General features: G+C 38.3%; 1 protein-coding gene across 1 annotated transcript in view; it reads left to right on the top strand.

The window, feature by feature from the left end:
- Tdc2 (Tyrosine decarboxylase 2) overlaps positions 1-19,893 on the top strand; it is a 66,142-nt gene that overhangs the window by 25,119 nt on the left and 21,130 nt on the right. The window contains exons 5-7 of the mRNA XM_071589872.1: positions 5,186-5,422; positions 8,337-8,873; positions 12,468-12,633. Of these exons, the coding sequence (XP_071445973.1) occupies positions 5,186-5,422; positions 8,337-8,873; positions 12,468-12,633 (940 nt within the window). The remainder of the gene's footprint in view (positions 1-5,185; positions 5,423-8,336; positions 8,874-12,467; positions 12,634-19,893) is intronic.

Raw genomic sequence — 19,893 nt, 5'->3', positions numbered from 1 at the left:
CATTTATCCTATACAGCACAACGGAATCGAATACGTGCAATGACAAATCTAAGATTTCATTAAGTTCATGCGCGCACTGTAAAGAAACAGAAAATCATTTGCATTCTTTCATTCCCGAAGAAGGACTCTCGTGCAGGTAAAAATATTCCTGATGTAAGGAATGGGGAAAGCCAATAGATGAGGCATAGCTTAATACGAGCGGGACGAGGGGCTGGGTGTTGCAGACGTGTTTTTGTATTTTTTTGCGGACCACCCTTTCATCAAGGAGCATTAAAATAATCAGGTGCCTATGGTGAGCTTTACGTTAGTGGCTAATTTATTCTCGCAAAGTAAAACTCACCAAGTTAGTTTTCACACAGCGTATAATACACCCACAGCGTAGATACGTCTAGTTTGTGTCATTTCAAGGCTTTTAACCTTGGTAAATTATATAACATGTTGAAACCGCGGTTGGTTGAATTCATGACGTGTGTTAAAAATCTCGAAGAGTTTTATTTTTCAAGATTAAGGTTAAATTACAATTATTTTTTATATTAAGTTTTCCCAAGAGCTAAGGTTTTGGACGACGCTCATTTCAATGCAACTGAGTGTTCGCTCCTTCTGAGCGATAAAGTTTAAGAGTTATTCCGTAATGGTCGAGAAATTAACCGTGGATGCGATAGAGACACCTAAGAGAACGATGAAAAACTAAATGATGATACCTCTTCTTTTTATTGGTTCTGTCTACATGTCTCCCTTTTCTTAAGTCGATATTTCCTAAAGCGGTTTCTATCAAACCAACCAATCCACTCGATCGTAATCCGACCAAAACTGGGACAGTAATCAACCCAAAGTTGGATTTGATATGTAACCATAGTACATCGTATAGTATATCACCTAGTATGGGTGGCAGCTCCTTCCCCTGTGCCACCTTTGTTTTCCCAGGAAGTTCTCATGCATGAAATTTTACTCAGCTTGGGTGAAGCTAAGGATAATACCCAAAGACGTCATCTGTAATCGAACTCTGACCCATTCTATACAGATATTTTCGCAATATAGATAAGTAAATATCGTAGAGAACTATAGGTTTGAAATTGATGTTATTTGTTTAATCAACTAGTCCAATTTCGCGGTCGGTAACGGAAGGTAATTTGATTTCCCATCGTCAGAAACGAGGACGTCGGGAACGTTTGATGCATTATAAGTAAAAAAAAACGGCGGTAGCTATAATTTGATAGTTTTTTGCAGCCTATGTTTGCGGATTCGACTTATTTAATTAATCCCAATGAACAATCTAATGGGTTACCGAAGTGTGTCACCATCTCACGATGACCAATTAAGGAATGGCAAAATATCATAAATATTCCATGTTCGAGTATTCGACTCTCATGCCTTAAAGTTTTTTTTCCGTTGAGTACTTTAGTGTGTCATAAGATTAAACATATCCGAAATATGAATTCACGTAAAGAAACAAAATTGCTCGTTGAGAATCATCCAGAGAGAAAAAGAGGCCAACATTACAAATCTGTCTGTGCACAACTTTATATACTCCGTATGCATGAAAAGAACTAAAAACTTTATTCCTGAAAAATATCTTTACTTCCGTTTTCGTAAAAGTTAAAACGAAATGACTTGGAGTGAAATTTTCCATGACGAATGAATTTTGAATCGCGGATGCGACTACGGTCTGCCTGGTACATTCTTAGAAAATAGTTTTCCTGTGCTTACTTGATGCGTAGGAATAATTCCTGAAAAATATATCTACATTTTATAACTAAAAGCCTTGAACGACCCCGCAATTTTTCCTCAGTACGCAGCCTTCGATATTCCCCTTCCTCGCTTCATCATCGCTACGCACACATTTTTGTGCCGTCCCAATCAACTTGCTCAACAACACCTGACCCTTTTCCTCCTTATTACTTTCCATTCAATTTCTTTTTTCCTGCATTTTACTCTGCTCCTACGTGTCAAGAGCTCCAATACACCCCCCTCGTCTATCCAAAGACATCGGTTACGCCTTTCCCTGGTAGTTACTCGAGTTTCCCTCGTAATCCCCGCCAGAAATTCCTTCCCATTTGAAAATCATTCTGACGCTTACGACGTACTCCGCAATTCTTGTCCTAGTTTCCTTCCTATTACGTTCACCATCCTCTTACTCATAACTTAAGCTCTTGAACTGCTTGAGATTGTGGTTACTGTTCCCCTTCTTTAATGGAATATATAATTTTTAAAGACTTCCTCCTTGTGAGGCATTCCAGTGCATTTAAGATGCGCTCAATAAGGGCTTCTATTTTTTAACTGAATGACTAAATAACCCTTCCACGATTTTTAACTGACTTTGAGTTCCAAGCCTGCTTGAATTTCTCCCGCATTATTTTACGCTACCTCTCACATTCGAACTACCTCGTCATATGAATGAAAAAAGTGCATTACTCTCTTTTGAATCCATCCTGATTTTTCATCCGTGCCACTTTCTATTTAATTTTGATTTGATGTAGAGAAATTCTGATTAATATCAAGGATCCAGTGATGTTCCAATGTCTTGATCTCATATCGAAAATTAGATTCCTTCAGGCCTGCAAAATATCCGTCTACTTCGGCTGTTACTTCTTCCTCTGAAGAGAATCTCCGACCACCGAGGAGTGTTTCAAGCTTGGGGTAGAGATGGAAATCCGATGGAGCCAAAACAGGCGAATAAAATTGGGTTTGGCAAAAATTCGTACCTTAGTTCACGTATTTTCGCCATGGCAATGATAATTGTGTGTGGGCGTGCATTATTTTGATGAGAGATGACTTCCTTCCTTGCATTTTTTCGTGAATTTTTGCTGTAGCTGGTCCAGGAGGTTAGCGTAGTATTATACAGTAACATTTTAACCAGTGGAAAAATAGCGTACGCATCCAAGAAAACTGAAGCCCGCCTAAGTGCCGCAGCACCCATCTACAGCTTAAGCGATTTCTCGCACTTACAATCGACGATCCTCCATGACCATTTTATGCGCTTTTGAAACAATATCTGGGGTAGTGGAACACTTTGGCCGACCACTACGCGGATCATCATCTAAACTGTCCCGAACAAATTTGAACTCGTTTGTCCAATCGGCAACAGTTGATTATAAAGGTGCAGTGTTCCCCAGAGTGTTATGAAAGTCAAAATGAATTTCCTATGGTTTCACACCTTTTATAATGAAGCTTTCAATACTCCTCGAATCTCAATTTTTTCCAACTTCACAAATCACTACAGAGGGAAAAACAGCAGACAGGCGTCCGCACCACAGATCTCTTCTCAGACCACTGACGCGTTACGTTTTTACTCATAAAGGATTACCCTTTACTACGCGGGACACTCGTTGCACTAGCACCGAGATCTGTTCGTCATTCCGAGAACCTTTCAAACTACCCGCGTACAATACAATATTTCTGAAGTGCCCCTGTGTTACTGTTTTCGGGAGGGTGATTAAAATATTTCTGGTTAAGACATACACTTAATCATCTAGCCTATTTAGCAATGAATTGATCCCAAAAATCACATCCTGCGTTTGGTCTGAACATTGAGAACTAGGAAGATATCCTAGGCATTTATGATATCCAAGGATCTTGTTTGCTATTTCGCCCTGAATACTTGACTAATCCTGGCCTTTTCTCTATCCCTGTATCTAGTTTCCACCCTGGCCCCAGTATATTCACTTGCACGTCAAATTCTATGTTCACATGTATGTTTATCGGAATTTTATCGACTTCGTTAATTGGCCAAAGTCTTTAAAAAAGGAATGAAAGGGCATCAAGTTATTTTATAATTCTTTCTACCTTCTCTGAATTTTGTATTGCCTTTTTGCTCATAAAGTTGGTAGTATTATCAGCTTCCTTCAGCGTCCTACTGTCGGTCAATTATTAAACTTTCGGTTCTTCTTGCCTGTCTCTCCTTGCCTTTGAAAAATCTGCATATCATATCAAGGCTCTATCCACCACGTTTTAATTACTCAAATACCGTTTTTTTGTCGACTATAATCGCTTCAGTGCTTGTGTATTCATTTTATCAATTAAGGGATCCGCGTTCACCCATTTCCTTCTATTCCGCAAATCACTTCATACCTCTCATTATTTTATTCTTGATTTCATTATTCTTTCCTTGCTTATCTTTTTAATTATTTCCTTTACCGTCTTTTATGTACCCTTTTTATGATCTTCCCGAGATTTCCCCTGCTGTTCTTAATCCCATTCTTCTAAGTTAGTATTTCATTTATTGCTCGAGTTTTTTCCTCATTTTTTTATTTCTTCCATTCAAGATTTTAGCTGTATCTTTGCGAGCCCTTAACAATGTTATTTAATCGGTTCTCGGAAATTCAATCCTGTCGTAAGTGTAATCTTCGCTTAACCTCATGCGAAGTGATATCAGCCCAGTTGTGCGCAATATCATATCACACAAAGATTGACATGGATCCAAATTAATCTTCAGCTCGTTAAGAATCATATATTTGGAGTTGATAAAAATTAGGGTTAATTAGCCTTCAATAACCTCATTCAAAAATTTGTAAATAGACGATTCCAATGCAAAGTTGTAAATTATTAAATATATAAACTCAAAAGAAAATAATAATGTTAATAATATTCTTTTTCGCCTCATAACAAATCAATAAAGCTATACGATATTGATATTAGATAAGAACAGATGGTAAAATCAATATTGCGAATGAATAATGAGTTGACTATTGGACCTACAATCATCAAACTTTAGTGTGCCATTATACAATGCCAAGACACATTCGCAACTTATAGACATACTGCTAGAATCTGATGATACTAGAAATAAAGATAAAAGGTAATGAATAACCAATGAGTGATTAATTTTTTTCACTTTTTTCACTCCATTCCATCTAGAGGCGAAGCCTAAAAGGACACATCCCGAACTCGCTTCAAGCACGTTGAAGCCCCAGCGTACTGCTTACTGTTCCATAACCTCGCTTCGAAGCGTTGGCTTCATTCGTCAACTGATTCTCAGCCCACGGCCTGGGAAGCTTGGTAGAATTGATGAATTGACCATAATACTCCTTTTGACGCGAATCAAAGCGAGGCAATCAGAAATGCGACGAAACGCGTCGAATCGCTCGAGGCTACAAACGGTATGAGCCACACCGCCTGTCAATTATCGCACCACGCTAACCGCGCACGTGGCCTCTCTTTCTCTTGCATGTCTACTATGTCGACGTAGACGTCGGCAAGTGAGTGTGTGCTGGTATGCATGCTGTCCGCCAGGGCCCAGGCGGTGACCAAGCTGAAGAGAAAGGAGCCGCAGGTGGCGGAGGGGGTCCTCCTGTCTCGACTCATGGCCTACTGCTCCAAGGAGTCTCACTCCTGCGTCGAGAAAGCCGCCATGATCTGCTTCGTGAAGTTGAGGATCCTCGAGCCTGACGCCAACTGCAGCCTTCGAGGGGATGCTCTCCAAAGGGTCAGTGCGCTGGGTCTTTACAGTCTGGTCACCTCCCTCCAGCAATGTCTTCCGCCTCAAGAAACGATTGACGGTAGCAGAAAAAAATCGCTCAAAAGCTACAAAGCATTACATTTTTTATTTTTTTATTTTAGTACCCTGAAAGCCAAATGAGAGTGTGTGGCAGGGGGTGAATACAACCAGACTCATATTGACCAGAGCGGTCGGACAATGTTATCCTGATCCCTTATCGTTCATAGAAAATATGTCATCGCAAATCTATCTGTTCTGCACTTAATCTCTCTAATTTTTATTGACATCCCTCCTACCATAGTAAAATGGGGGTAATGACACATTCTCAACATCACTGCTGAAAGACATCTTTCTAATGTATGCAAGGGATTAAATCTGTAAGCTGGTGCGGGATCTTAACCTATCAATATATATATATATCAAATCCCATACCAGTTACAATTCTAATTTTATGGCAAATTGCTTTCATCCATTAAAGTTCATGAAAAACCTAAAAAAAATCAAGATACCAAAACAATTGAAAGACAAAAAAGAAATGATGTCATTCAGATGGATTTCGCGTCGTCGAGTTGTTAAAGGCTTAATTCTGCTTGCGGGAAATTTCCGTCACATGGGTTGATTTGGTGACAAGGAACTACGATATTTTAGTGCATACCATTTATTTCGCCGTGCAGAATGAATATTTTCCGGAAGCTTCACCAGATAAAGCATTAAAATAAAACGAATTTCCGCCCGCCGTTTGCAGCAAAATAGTTTAATAATATGTGACATGTACAGCAAAGTGTGCCGGCAATCGAGTCTTTTACTGCTGACGATGAGGGTCCATTCTCAAAACAACTTTGCCTTATTAACGGTTACCCTTCAATCACCAAAGTGTGCTGACCCACTTCCAAATTTCTAAAACTTCTTAACACCTTCAGAAGCTACATATTTTTTTTATTTTTTCGATTTTATTTTAGTGTCCTGCAAGCCACCCCTAGAGTGTGTGGCCGGGGGTGAATAGACAGCAGACTAATTTTTACCCGAGCATACTGGTCGGACAATATTATTTTTGATCTCTTATCGTTCGTGGAAAAAATTTCATCTCAAATCTATATGTTCCACACTTAATCTCTCTAATTTTATTTACATGATCTCTCCTGCTACATTACGATAGGGGTAGTAATACATTGGCACATCACTGCTTAAGAGACCTTCCATCCAATTTATGCAAGAGATTTAATCTATAATTTAACCTCCGCTCCGTGATTCCCAGCCTAGCTACTCTAATATTTTGGTTACGCTACTAAGTTTATCACAACAACGTTTTAAAAATATAGGTCCTCTACGCTGCACGCGATTCAATCCGGCAATCAATTCAACTTAGTGAGGATACCATATCCTTGCAGCATATTCTTAATGAGGCCTAACCAACGACATATAACATTTCTCTTTGACCTTTTTATAACATTTAATTAGTACTTTTCTACTTAATCCTAATTTTTTGTTAGCTTGTCCACACATTCCCCGTATGTGTTCCGCTCAGGAGAGATCGTGAGTGACGGCAATCCCTAGGTATTTAATCGAATGTACACATTCCATTTCGATGTTTCCGATGCAGTAGGAATTCGGGTGGGAATTTCTCTTTTTCCAAAACTTTAACACTAAGCACTTGTGAAATAAGCCAAATCTTAAAAGAGGCATCATTCCGATTTTTTCTAAATTGCAATCAAATAAACCCGTATTCGGTCTCCTGAAAAAGAATCGGTGAAGTAAATGATATTTGATGCAAAATTTCTTCAATCACTTCTAAAAACTGCGGAAGAGGCCGTGAGAGTGACTTTTAACGGAGCTATGTTTTCCGCTAAATGTTTATTACTATGTAAAAATTTCAGATTGTGAAAATAATTCGCATTGATCGTGGTTCGAATATCGGTAAATGCGAATGATTGTTACACTCTGAAAGTGTTGCATTGTTCACCAATGATTTTTATATGTAAAAAGAAAAATTCTTCCATCAGGTAATTTTTCATGGTCTAATTTGAAGATTTTATTGCCTACTCTTATTGAGCAACAATACCTTGGTTTAAGTTTCATTCACCTTAAGGCTGTGTTTGCCCATCCATATCTCAATACATGCCAGTATCATTGTCTATGAGTAAAATATTAACAAACTAAATCGCGAATAAGCGGTAAAATTGTGAAAGTTGAAAACACAAAAAAAAAGATAAAATACTAAAACTCTTGTTACAAGGGTACTGGAGTGAGTCGCATTGGGGATATTTCTATAGAATGAGCAATTTTTTGCCGAAAAATTATGAAAAATTAATTATTTAAACGAAAGAAATATCCTTTTGGAGAAACGGGGAAAGATCGGGATCGTTCGGTGGTTAATTTTGGCTTCTTCGGAACCAGGTGACTGGGGTTTCAATCCCGGAGATTGTACTTTTGCAGGGGTATCACGATCCCTAGTAGAGATACAAAGCAGAGAGCACTTCAAGTGAAGTACGCCGTCCATCGAATGAGACGTTAGATTGTGGACCCTTTGGCGCCTATCGTTAGAAGTAGGCCAATGACAACTTCGGCTTTCTCACTATTCCTCCATTCCCTGGACATCCTATCCTAACCAAATCATCAAACTATCTCTAATGGCACAAATTACCTCAGCTTCGCTCGTCTCTCTTAATAATTACTTCTGCTCATAGATATGGTGAAACAGGGGCCAGACACGTCGTGTGCCGAGCAAAAAATTATGAATTATTCCCTATACAGAGGTGTAGAAAAATATGTCGTCTCCAGTCACTGGTCTTTGAGACCGCTATCTACAAGGAAGGCACATAGGTGAATCTGGAATCGCCGAGGAGATGGTCACGCGTCCGTATCACATTAGACCTGTCTGTGATGTATCGTGTCTCCCCGACAGGCGATGGAGGAGGACACTCGCGCGGGGATGGTGCCGTTCTTCGTGTCCACCACGCTGGGCACCACTTCGTGTTGTTCCTTCGACTGCCTCTCGGAGGTCGGGCCCGTGTGCCGCCGCTTCGGCGCCTGGATGCATGTGGACGGCGCCTACGCCGGCAACGCCTTCCTCTGCCCCGAGTTCAAGCCGCTCATGCGTGGAATCGAATACGCCTCCTCCTTCAATACCAACCCGAATAAGTGGCTGCTCACCAACTTTGACTGCTCCACCATGTGGGTCAGGGATCGGTACAGGCTGACTCAGGCCCTGGTCGTCGACCCCCTCTATCTGCAGCACGGCTACTCCGACCAGAGCATCGACTACCGGCACTGGGGTATCCCCCTCAGCCGGAGGTTCCGGGCGCTCAAGCTGTGGTTCGTCATCCGCAGCTACGGCCTCGAGGGACTGCGGGCGTACATCAGAAACCACTGCAAGCTGGCCAAGAGGTTTGAGAGTCTTGTCAGGAGCGATCTGAGGTTCGAGGTCTGCAACGAGGTCAAGGTTTGTTTCCCAATGACCCTAACTTCATTCAAGATATTCTATCCATTTATAGGTAGGTTTCTGGCGATCCTGATGAAAAATGTATTTCCAATAATTGCGATAACTTCCTCTTTCTTAGACCTTCATTATATTCTTCTACATTTCCTCCTAACTTCTGACTGCCTTCATGCTGTCTAAAACACCGTCTACTCTCGTCCTTTCTCTGCCCCACTTACCCAAAGTTCCCCCTCTATCACGGCCCTCAACATTCACCTACCCATGTTTCCTCCTTTCAAGTTCTTTGCCTTTTTCCGATATCCCTGAGTCACTTCTTCACATTGACCGCCCTATTTAAAACTTCAGCGTTTGTCTTCTTCTCTGCCCAACTTATTTCCTACATTCTCTATCAAACCCAAATTCCAGCCTACGATCATCCTCTTGACTAAAAGACCAAATCGCACATCCCTAAAGCACTTCGCTTCGTATTACAGTCTTTCATAATCTTTCATTCATATCTTTACTCAGTGCGCGCGCAATGAATTCCCTTTTAATTGCACAGTCCTTTTTGGCATACATGGCTGTTCCCTGATGTCCCCACTCGCACCCGCACCTTCTACAATAAAATAGTTCACGTAAATATGGACAATACGTACTGTGCGATCATTCTGGTCAAAATATGGTCATAAACAAAGGTCCCAAATAAGAAATACACTTCATTCATGTCACTCGTGCCATAATGATTAGAGTAACGTTTTAAGTCCTTTGAAAACAGTCGAAAATTAATATCAAATATTTGTACAGAGAAAGATGGATGCGGTTAAATGTAAAAAAATTTTCACATTATGGTACTAGAAGGAATGTTTTGCTCTGACAATAGATATCAAAGAATTGCTTCCAATTTTGAAGCCTTCCTGAATTATTTACTCACGCAGGGCTCTTTAAAGTTCGATCTGTTTGGGGTCAGAGGTCTTAATCCAAAGGGGTTTATGATAATAATTACCTCAGACGTAACAAACGTAGCTAGCTTTGAGCCGGACTAAGATAAGTAATACTCAGCGTCCACTGAACCACAGCGACTCGAATAGTTTTATTCTTATAATCAAAGCCCTTCTCTTGACTTTCCTAAGGCGAGACTCGCGTTTCATGTTCACCAACGATTACATCCCGAAAAGCATCGAAGTTTTGAATTGTGCACATTTATTAAGATTTAGAATGGAAAATTAATGAAAAAACAAGTTTCATAACTAGTTTTATTCGGCCTTAGTGGCGGCTGGTAACATTCTCACTTGGAAACCCACAAATCATGGGTTTGATTTCCTCCTAGGTGGATTGTCCTACACATAGCACTTGGATGTTTAGAGGTTTTCGATGTTCAAAGAAACTGTGGAAGATACCACGACAGTAATTTTCTACGGAGTCATTCGCTAATGAGCATTATAATGTATTAATGTCAGAGTGTTAAAATCATTCGCCTTGACCTGGATCCCTGGTCAAGGTGATTGCTTTTTACCCTACGAAATTATTACGTTGTCGTTATTATTATTTCATGTCTATAACCCTATGAAAAAGTTCGAAACTTGTCTGTTTTCGGATTGATAATAAATAAATACAAAGAAAGTCGCCAGGGCAGGAAATTTTGATTTAAACAAAATGCGAATGGAATGACCATTAAAAGGACAGAGTTATACTGCACTTCACCGTAAACATTGAGTAAGAATATTAATCAAAATATTACCAAGGCCATAAGTTTCTCATTTCACTTCGTGGGAGCTGTATATGCCCATAACGAAGAAATGAACGGCGTACTTTTACAAGAAATTTTGTGGGCAATTACGTTTATATGCTTATATAGTAAGGCAGAAAGCTTAGGTATAGCAATATAATATGACGCAGATGGAGATAGCATGAAGTCTAGGTATCCTTGATTGCGAGATAGAAAGGGTATTTTAGTAATTGAAATCAATTAATGCCACGGAAATAGATTTAATTCCTATTTAACTACTTTAGCTACTGTGCAAATGTGAAAGGAAAACCTTTCTCGGATTAATTTTTAGTTTTATGAGGGAAGAATTTGTCCAGAATATTTCGTTAGTGTTCGTTTCCCTCCAGAATAAAGGAAATACAGCCATCGGTGAGGGCAATAAAACAAGTGTTGTTTTTCATACAACGAAAGTGGTAATTAGAGAAGTAAATAAGAGAATGGGATGAAGAGAAAATAATTACTTAATGGATGATCATTTGGTGTTCAGAAATGGGAGCGGCACTTTTGATGCCATAGCAGTAATGAGATCATTGTTAGAGAGGAACATGGCAATGAAATCGGAACGTATTAGTTTGTTTCGTGAATTTCAAGAAGGCGTTAGATAGAGTGAATTGGGTAGAATTAACGAATGCATTGCAGAAAATAGAAGTAGTTTGGAGGGATGGCGACTTATCCGCAACTGTGCTTATCAGACTTGCAATGAGCTAGTAGAAATTGGCTGCGTTAGGAAGAGGAGGAAACAGGTTTACTCATTATCAACCGTGATTTCCAACGTATAGGGTTCACGAACAGAATTGAAAAAAATAAGAAATAAGTATGACAGGTATGAAATGGGAATAATTATAAACAAAATACAAAGTTGATGAGATTTTAGGGAAAGTGGAATGCTTGGACAAATAAGTGGGCAACAAGTAAAGCGGATTGAGTATTTTACCTATCTCGGCAGTGTTTTGAACCAAGATGGTCAAAGTGGCTCGGCCATCAGAAGAATAATTACTCTAAGTAAAGAAGCTTTCCCAAAAAGGAAGATACTGGTTGCAGAGACGTTGAGTAAGGGGTAACAACGGCCGGTTCAAACTTAGTGGTTTTGTACAGCGCGGAAAATTGGTCGTTGAAGAAATATGATAGACGTGTTTTAGAGGCTTTAGGAATGTGGATATTGAGATGGATGAAAAAGGTTGAATGAGCAGAAATGAACGCAAACGAGGAAGTGGTGAGGAGAGGAGATGGTGGAGAAAAATACGAGTGCAATGAAGCATAAAAGATTGATGCACTGCATTTTGATTGGCAATGGAATGCTGAAGATGGATAATTGAGGGGAGAGCGTTAGGCAACTTTTTCCCTCCAAAACCTATCCTAAACAATACATTACCAATAATCATACAATTTTTAGTCGTTAAAAGTCCGTGGAAAAGAAGGTTTTTCTCTGTATATCGACTCATTTTCCTCTTTTTCAATACTCTATTGTGATGGTTTTATTGCTGATAATTTAAATTCTATTCAAAATTAATTATCTAATGCCTCCAATATTCATTTCTCACATCAGTGGTTTAATCAAAGTAAATCTATTTCAAATTTTGCTATTTTACAGCCTAGATTAGGAGGGCAAATAAAATATTTGTTTTCCATTATTTATGGATTTCTTTCACTGGCTGACGTGTATAAATCTTAAATTGAAGTTAATTTTATTTCTCAGTGGCTCCATCTTTTTGAGATAATTTTTATTCCTCTAAACGACTCCAAAGTTAAGTAAATTCTCAAAGACTGTACTGCGCTGAAAGTACAGAATGAGATGTTAAGATCGTTCGAAATCATTCTCCTCACTTATTTTCTCCGTACACCATGTGCTGCAGCTGGGACTGGTGTGCTTCCGCCTCAAGGGCACCGACACACTCAACCAGAAGTTCCTGAGTTCGATCAACGCATCGGGGCGACTTCACATGGTGCCCGCTTCCGTCAACGACAAGTACGTCATCCGGTTCTGCGTCGTGGCTCAAGATGCGACAGAAAACGACGTCGGTGAGAAAAGGATGGACGAGTGTCGCCCTTCATGTGTTACCCTGCACTAATGAAATTAAATTCTCTCGATCAAAAAAAAGACAAGACTAAATCATAGCAGACTTCTAAATTAATGTTCAGTTTTTCGAGGATGGATCATAAAATCAATTGAATGCTTATGTCGTAACCTTACATTCATCCTATTTCATTTTCTCTCTAGATTTCAAGTTTCCTTTCTCATGAAGCGTGGATGCATACCTGGTATCTGTTTATATTTTTATCAGTTTTGCTTTATGGCTTTGCTTTGGAATCACCATGCCAGATTTTGTTTAGACCAATTTAGAATATTGATTGATGCTCATCCAAAACTGAGCCACATAAAATATCTTTGCGAATAAATAATTTTTGTGCATTTTATCAGCACTCGAAAATTTCGTCAACATTTCTGTTAGATTCCAAGAAACTGCGGGAGATGCCGCAACAGTAACTTTTTACGGAGTCATCCACTAATATGTATATTAATGCAACTATTCCAGAGTCTAAAAATCATTCCGATCAAGGGGAAATGATTTTTACTCTTTGATATTGATGCATTTCTGTAAGACCCCAAATGATCCAATAGAACTTGATCATCATACATAATACCATAAATATAAAGAAAAACCATTAAACCATTTCTAACAGATAAAATTGTGATGCATAAAAAAATCTTTCGTCAAAGTTACACTTGCAGATAATTGTTTTAACTACAATGACACAATTAAACTGAAATTTCTCAAATATTCACCCTTGAATTTCTCTTTTAATAATTAAATTATGTAATAACACTGCATTTAACGCATTGAAATTTTGGAACAACAGTTTTTGTTAGAAGGATATTTAAATATTTTAATTCTTTGCCTGCACGCTGAGCACTTGTCAACGGGGAAAGGAAGACCTACTTCCTGTAATGTGCAGAGAAGGAAAAGGGTGCGGAAATCTAACAGTAATGAAATCATCACTTTGAATGATAGCTAGAAAAACTGACACGGATTCGAATCTTACCCAGACCATAGATGGAGCTGTGGTCTATGATATCTCGTGTGAGCCATTTATCAATGCGAAATAGCTTTAGCCATAGGTTCAAATGAAAATGTAAAAGCTACAACGAATTCAGTGGGCATGATAGTTTCTCATATTTTCTCAGTACCTCATATTTTTAGATTTGGACTTATAAGTCTTTAGTAAATCCTTTGCAGCTCAATATTTCATTGTATCATAAAATAGACAAGAAAGTAAAGCAAGCAGTAAGTACGTCGTATATGGGGCTGACAAACCTCTCCTGAACCGCCCGGTGGCGAATGTCGATCGTGCAGGCAAAAGTTGAAAAATATCAGATTTTCTTCAAACGGAAAATGCTACTCGAATAATTAATTATATTAAAATTAAAAACAAAACATTCAACAGGGAATATTTGAGAAATTGTAGGTAATTTCAGTACATGACTACTGTTCAATTGTTATTTCGTAGGCTGCGAATATTATATTCATTTAATTTTAATTGTGTTTGTGTCAAATACTATATCAATGGGTATTTCCTCTAATTCTATGATTTTTACTACGTTTTACTTTATTGTGATACATTTTTTCTATGTTTATTTGGTATTTAAAAATACATAATTTATTATTTTTTATTATTTATAGCATGAAATTTAACATCACTCTTTCCCCGGTATTAAATACCCACATATTAGCTATGCCTCAGTAGGTTTTCCGCATATTTCCACAAACCAATTCCTTCCTTTGAGAGTGTTTTCCTGCAATGAGATTTTTATTGAGAATATTTATTAGTCCACAATTCTTACGTTTTTCCCATAAACGTTATATCGTTTCGCGCTTAAACCCAAATATCTTCAGTTTACCACAGTCCTTTTTTTTTCTTTACTATTTTTTATTATTTTTCTTTCTATCTTATAATTACTTTATTGTAACTATTGTATCAATTTTTATGCATATAGACGACGAGGGATTAGATAGGATTAGGGCCCAGCTAGTCTTAATCTCACCCCAATAAAGTCCATACAACCAATAATATAATTATATTACAACCAATGCTATTTTAACAATTAACATGTATTTAGATTTCATTTAAATCATTTTCATTGTAATTATTAAACAATTTTATCTGTTAAAAACGGCTTTTATTCGTGTTATCAAATGACCATTTTAGGTCTTGCTGACAAAATTTTCAATGGTTGTTAAACATTCAAATATTGTTTGCTTATTCATGAAAAAAGTTGACTATATCATGAACGCAATGAAATCAAAAAATAATATCTTTGAAACGTATTAAACTTATTTTAGTTAAATAATGAATTATACTGTATCGAACGGTGTGTTATTACATGAGAAAACATATAATTATAAACACTGTAATATGTAGAATACACATCTAGAATGTCTATGAAGGTAGCACTAGTGAGCAAAAATAAAAACAGAAAAACACAAAAAAGAAAAGAACCTTACAAAGAAAACGAGTGAGTTTCTTTTCTTCTTTCCTTTTTGTGTGTTTCTGTGTTTTTGTTTTTGTTCGCAAGTGCTAAATTCATGTACATTATTATTCCCAACCGTGAGAATTTTACATAAATTATGTATACATGTGTGTGTATATATATATATTTATATAATATACACACACACACACACACATTTATATATATATATATATATATATATATATATATATATATATATATATATATATATATATATATATATACATATATAAGGAAAAGGGATAGGAACATATACATGTATCCTTGCTAATCTATAAGTACTAACCTCTTGTTCATTCTACATTTCAATATGCTCTCGTAACCTACTCCTATTAGAGTTCGTGGCTTGCTAATTTATTGATCTATATCTATCTACATCTACTTAATACCCCGCAAGCCGCCGCAAGGGCGTGTGGCGGGGGTTGTTAGGGCACCACCCGTAATTAAGAAAGAAAACCACATGCAAAAGCCACAAAATTATAAAGTCCACAAATAAAACATGGCATACTATACATTCATGCAAAACCCCTTACATCCCGCACATATGCAAACACACAAACTACCGACTAATATACACATGAACCTACAAATATACCTGATATCTTTGCAATGTTTAATTTTGTTCCGACTTTTAAATTCAATGTTTTTAATATGTCTTAAGTTACTTTGATTTATTGCTATTATGATTTCTGATTGTTTGGGGAAAGAATGAGTATTTGTATCCATCTCTACTGGCATCTATCTCCCTTATTTTATCGTTGTGGTCTGATCTATCTAAGTGGTGTGGGGCCATTATTATTCCTTTAGTGTCATCGTTAAACTCGTTTGTTCTGAACCTTTGTAAGGGTCTAAGTCCTGCTAGATCAGAACAAAAACGGAATGCTGCGTTTATTGCTATCATGGGACGTTGTTGGCACGAAGTTGTCAGACCGAAGGAACTGCTGGAAGGTAATATTTACTAATTTGTTCACTGGTATCATTAGTCTTGATTTAGCTGTTAATGGTCACCCTAATACTTTTTTACCTTAGAATAGCAAAAGCACGTCCTCATTGCGATAGTAAACGTAGCTTTCCACCTTGTGTGTGTAGGTCAATTCGTTCCTTCGTCAATGAGTTTTTTGCCACAGGTCGTATTCGACTAATGATTACAATAAAATATAAGTATAGTATTAATAATGCTATACGAAAAATTTGGTGAAAACAAAGAGTAAAATTTAGATGATGGAAGTCACGTGATGCCTTTCCAGCGGGGATTAGCACTGATCAAAGCATATCTGGAAATCACACCTCTAAATTGACCAATTAGGAACGTAAACATTAAATCTGCTAAAATTTCTGACATACTTTTACATGGGCATTTATTGATCGCTGTATTTTCATTACATATATTACCTTTCTCCCAGTTTGGACTGGGAAACTCGTTTACCTATAGTATGATCTGCCTTGCCTGGGATAATATATTTCCTATGAATGCATCGATTTTTATGACCACTGGTCGCACCGCAATGAGGGGTTGTTAAGTTCTTTTGTGGTGAGTGGGTGGGCATTTTTCAATTTACTGTAACAATAGCACGTACCCTACACGCATAAACATGCATTGACTCCAGTACATTTCACTTCTGATGTATGGGTTATGGGATCAAAATTACGACTTGGTCGTAAAGAAGTAGACGTCCATCAACACTCCCTCGCCCTCCTTCCAAAATTAGGCCTCGCATTGAAATTGCTCCCATTTTAGATTTATTTTACTGCCCACCGTTCAACCTCTCCTGAGACCTAAGACCAAACACTGCAACTCTCTCCCTGGCGAGGTGCATCCACGTCACAGTACTCTAGGTGGTCGTAAGGAGATCCGTTGTGGACTTAATAAGAAAAGTTATATCACTTAGGCCCAAATTCCCCCCCCCTCCATTCGCCACAAAATACTTTCTCGTGCAAATGGGGGTAGGGTGAAGCGGAGCCATTAAATTCAAGCGGAAAAACCCAATCGCCATCCACTAGCTAAAAGGTTTCCCTCCCGCATGGGGACAATGTGAAGGTGCAAAAGCTCTCCAGTTCTAGCGAGGGAAAATGTGGGCCGCAACGCGTTTCTCATTCGAACTAAATGATACGGTTCCAGTTTTCGCCCTACCGTGTTTGCAGGAATATGATGGGTGGGGGGAGGGTGGTGGTAGCAGGGACAATGGGCGTGCACCTTCCTCCCCCACTATCTCACCCTCCCCCAAGGAAGACCGAGAACATCGCGTCGGTGAAAGCAGGTCGCCACTAGAAATAAGTGTATAGTTTGTGAAACGAGTCCTGCTTTACGGGAATTCAAAAGCGAACACAAGAGGTGGGGAGTTTCCGATAATTGGTCGTCACTGTCTACGCCGCGCTAATTGCGGACACCTTGGCAACTCTCCCCAGACTTCTGAAGTCACGGTGATCGGTATTAAACTAAGATGTAACCGTTGCTGAAATCTTGGTGACACCTTCTTACGCTTGGTTTCATTAAAACTGTAGAAGGGAATGATTAACGTTTATTTACTTATCGCAGTTCTTTTGATACTCCAAATACTGGCTCATCCTTATCTAAGATTCTTCCTCCTCAAACACGAAATCTCATCAACTTCGTTTCCTCATGATTAATTCTCATCCCATACCTATCACTTTTATTCTACGATCCCTTAGGTAATGATTCCAACCCTTAATTCCCTATCCACACTGGTGCAATCTTAGACGAACAGATTCTGGATAATCGTCCATTTCGCTAGTCTGCGCCTATCTTCTGCAAACAGTTTTTTTTACATTTTAGTTTCATTTAGTATCCTGAGAGCCACCACTTGGATGTGTGACAGGGGATGATTACACACCAGGGCACCCTTGATACCACGAATGAGATATTAGTATAAAAATTATTCATCCCCCATTTTCTCAATTTCTTGAATTGTTCTCCTGGAATGTAATTTATTCGTCACATCCCTCTTCAATTTGATTTCCTTTAATAACTTTTTTATCTCGCAATCGAGTATCCCTGGTCCTAATCCAGCCTCGTCAATCTCACATTCCCTTTCTATAACTACACTCACCGCCCTGTTATACGAGGTGTGGGTTTAAAAGTACCATTTTGGTATTAAGAAAAACAAGGTCAAGTGCATACTTCTGCTTCGATTAATCTTCGATTATCCGTCACATCTATAGTAGTATGAAAAGATGTTTGTTCTTAAAAGCTGACAGTTCCTCCACAATCTTGTATAGCGAGCCCATATCACCCAGTCTCTCTTAACTCTCCAAATGCCACACTCTCTTTCCTACATTCATCTTTATTCCTATTAGTTCCGAGGCTCACAGTTTTGCTTTAAGTACAATGGATTACAATTATTTGTCTTCACGACTAATATGATGTGCAAAAAAATAATTTGTTTCTGAAGTCACGAAGCACGCTGTACGACAGGATGTCGAAGGACTCAAGTTAGTTAGCCTCAAATTCATCAGACCCAACAACGAAGGCATTTAGTGACAAAAATGCAATAAGCATAATATTCAACCACGGAACGGTGAGGGAAATTATTGATGTGGATCTGAGATATTTTGAGCAAGCATTGGGAAGCATGCCTTAAAGAGAAATTCCTGAACACAAGTACTTTTAAGGGTAAATTTTAAAGAGGATTATTTAGTGACAAAAATGCAATAAGCATTTTCAAACACGGAACGGTGAGGGAAATTATTGATGTGGATCGGAGATATTTTGAGCAAGCATTGGGAAGCATACCTTAAAGAGAAATTCCTGAACACAAGTACTTTTGAGGGTAAATCTTAAAGAGGATTGGCTGCATACAGATGCTAACTAAAGGTTAATCCAGGTGGAGTTCTCTGGGAAAGGCAAATACGCACGAAATGGGCATGATTGGGCTGAAAAGGAGAATAAAATGAGCTCAATTTGTGCGAAATAAAATGAAAGGAGAGTGTCTAGTGTCTTTTTAAGGTGATGTTTTCGAAAGGAACACTCAGTTATGACTACACCATACGAGGACATATGAACATTTTGTAGAAGATAAGGAGCAGGATGGAGAGAAAGACGATTTATCTGAAACCTGTACATATCTCGTATTGCACAGTTGCCGATAGGAAATGGAAAATCAGAATTGGCTGTACTAGAGGGACAAACATGGCAGCTACATTTGCAGCATGAACAGAGAGAAACAGAACTCTCTCATTTATTTGTTGAGTAGTTAAGAGGAGTAACATTGAAATTCATCAATGAATTTAAGTTTGTGATTCATCTCCGTCACTCCAACAAGTTTACATGTTAACTCACTAGTTGATAAACAGCTGTAAGAGATTCCCCTAGACCAGGTCAGGTACACCAAGTATTGACACCAACTAGCCTTTTAAGCCATGATATGTCTAGAGTTATCATAAGCTTTCAAAGTGCTAAAATATTTCTACTGCACACTATGGGGAGCCAATATTAAAATAATGGCACTGAGAATATTTTGTATTCAGGAAATAACGAGGATGAATTTATATAATTTTTGAAGTTTTCATTTGGCCCTCTCTAGTTTATTGGTATATAATAAAATATATAGAGGCGGAAGTGTTGAAATTGGACTTTCAGTAAATCTATAAGAAAACACTAGTGAACAGTTTAACATTGACCATTTATTTTTATGGCTCAGAAACTTGGTTGTCGAGGCAGGAGAATAAGTACAAATTGGATGTTTTAAGGACGTGGGTGTTAAGAATAACGTCAGTCGTAAAAAGGTCGA

The sequence above is a fragment of the Hetaerina americana genome, unplaced genomic scaffold, assembly GCF_022747635.1.
Source record: "Hetaerina americana unplaced genomic scaffold, ioHetAmer1.1.p SCAF_4, whole genome shotgun sequence".
Taxonomy (NCBI): Eukaryota; Metazoa; Arthropoda; class Insecta; order Odonata; family Calopterygidae; genus Hetaerina; species Hetaerina americana.
This window is presented reverse-complemented; position numbering and strand designations above follow the sequence as displayed.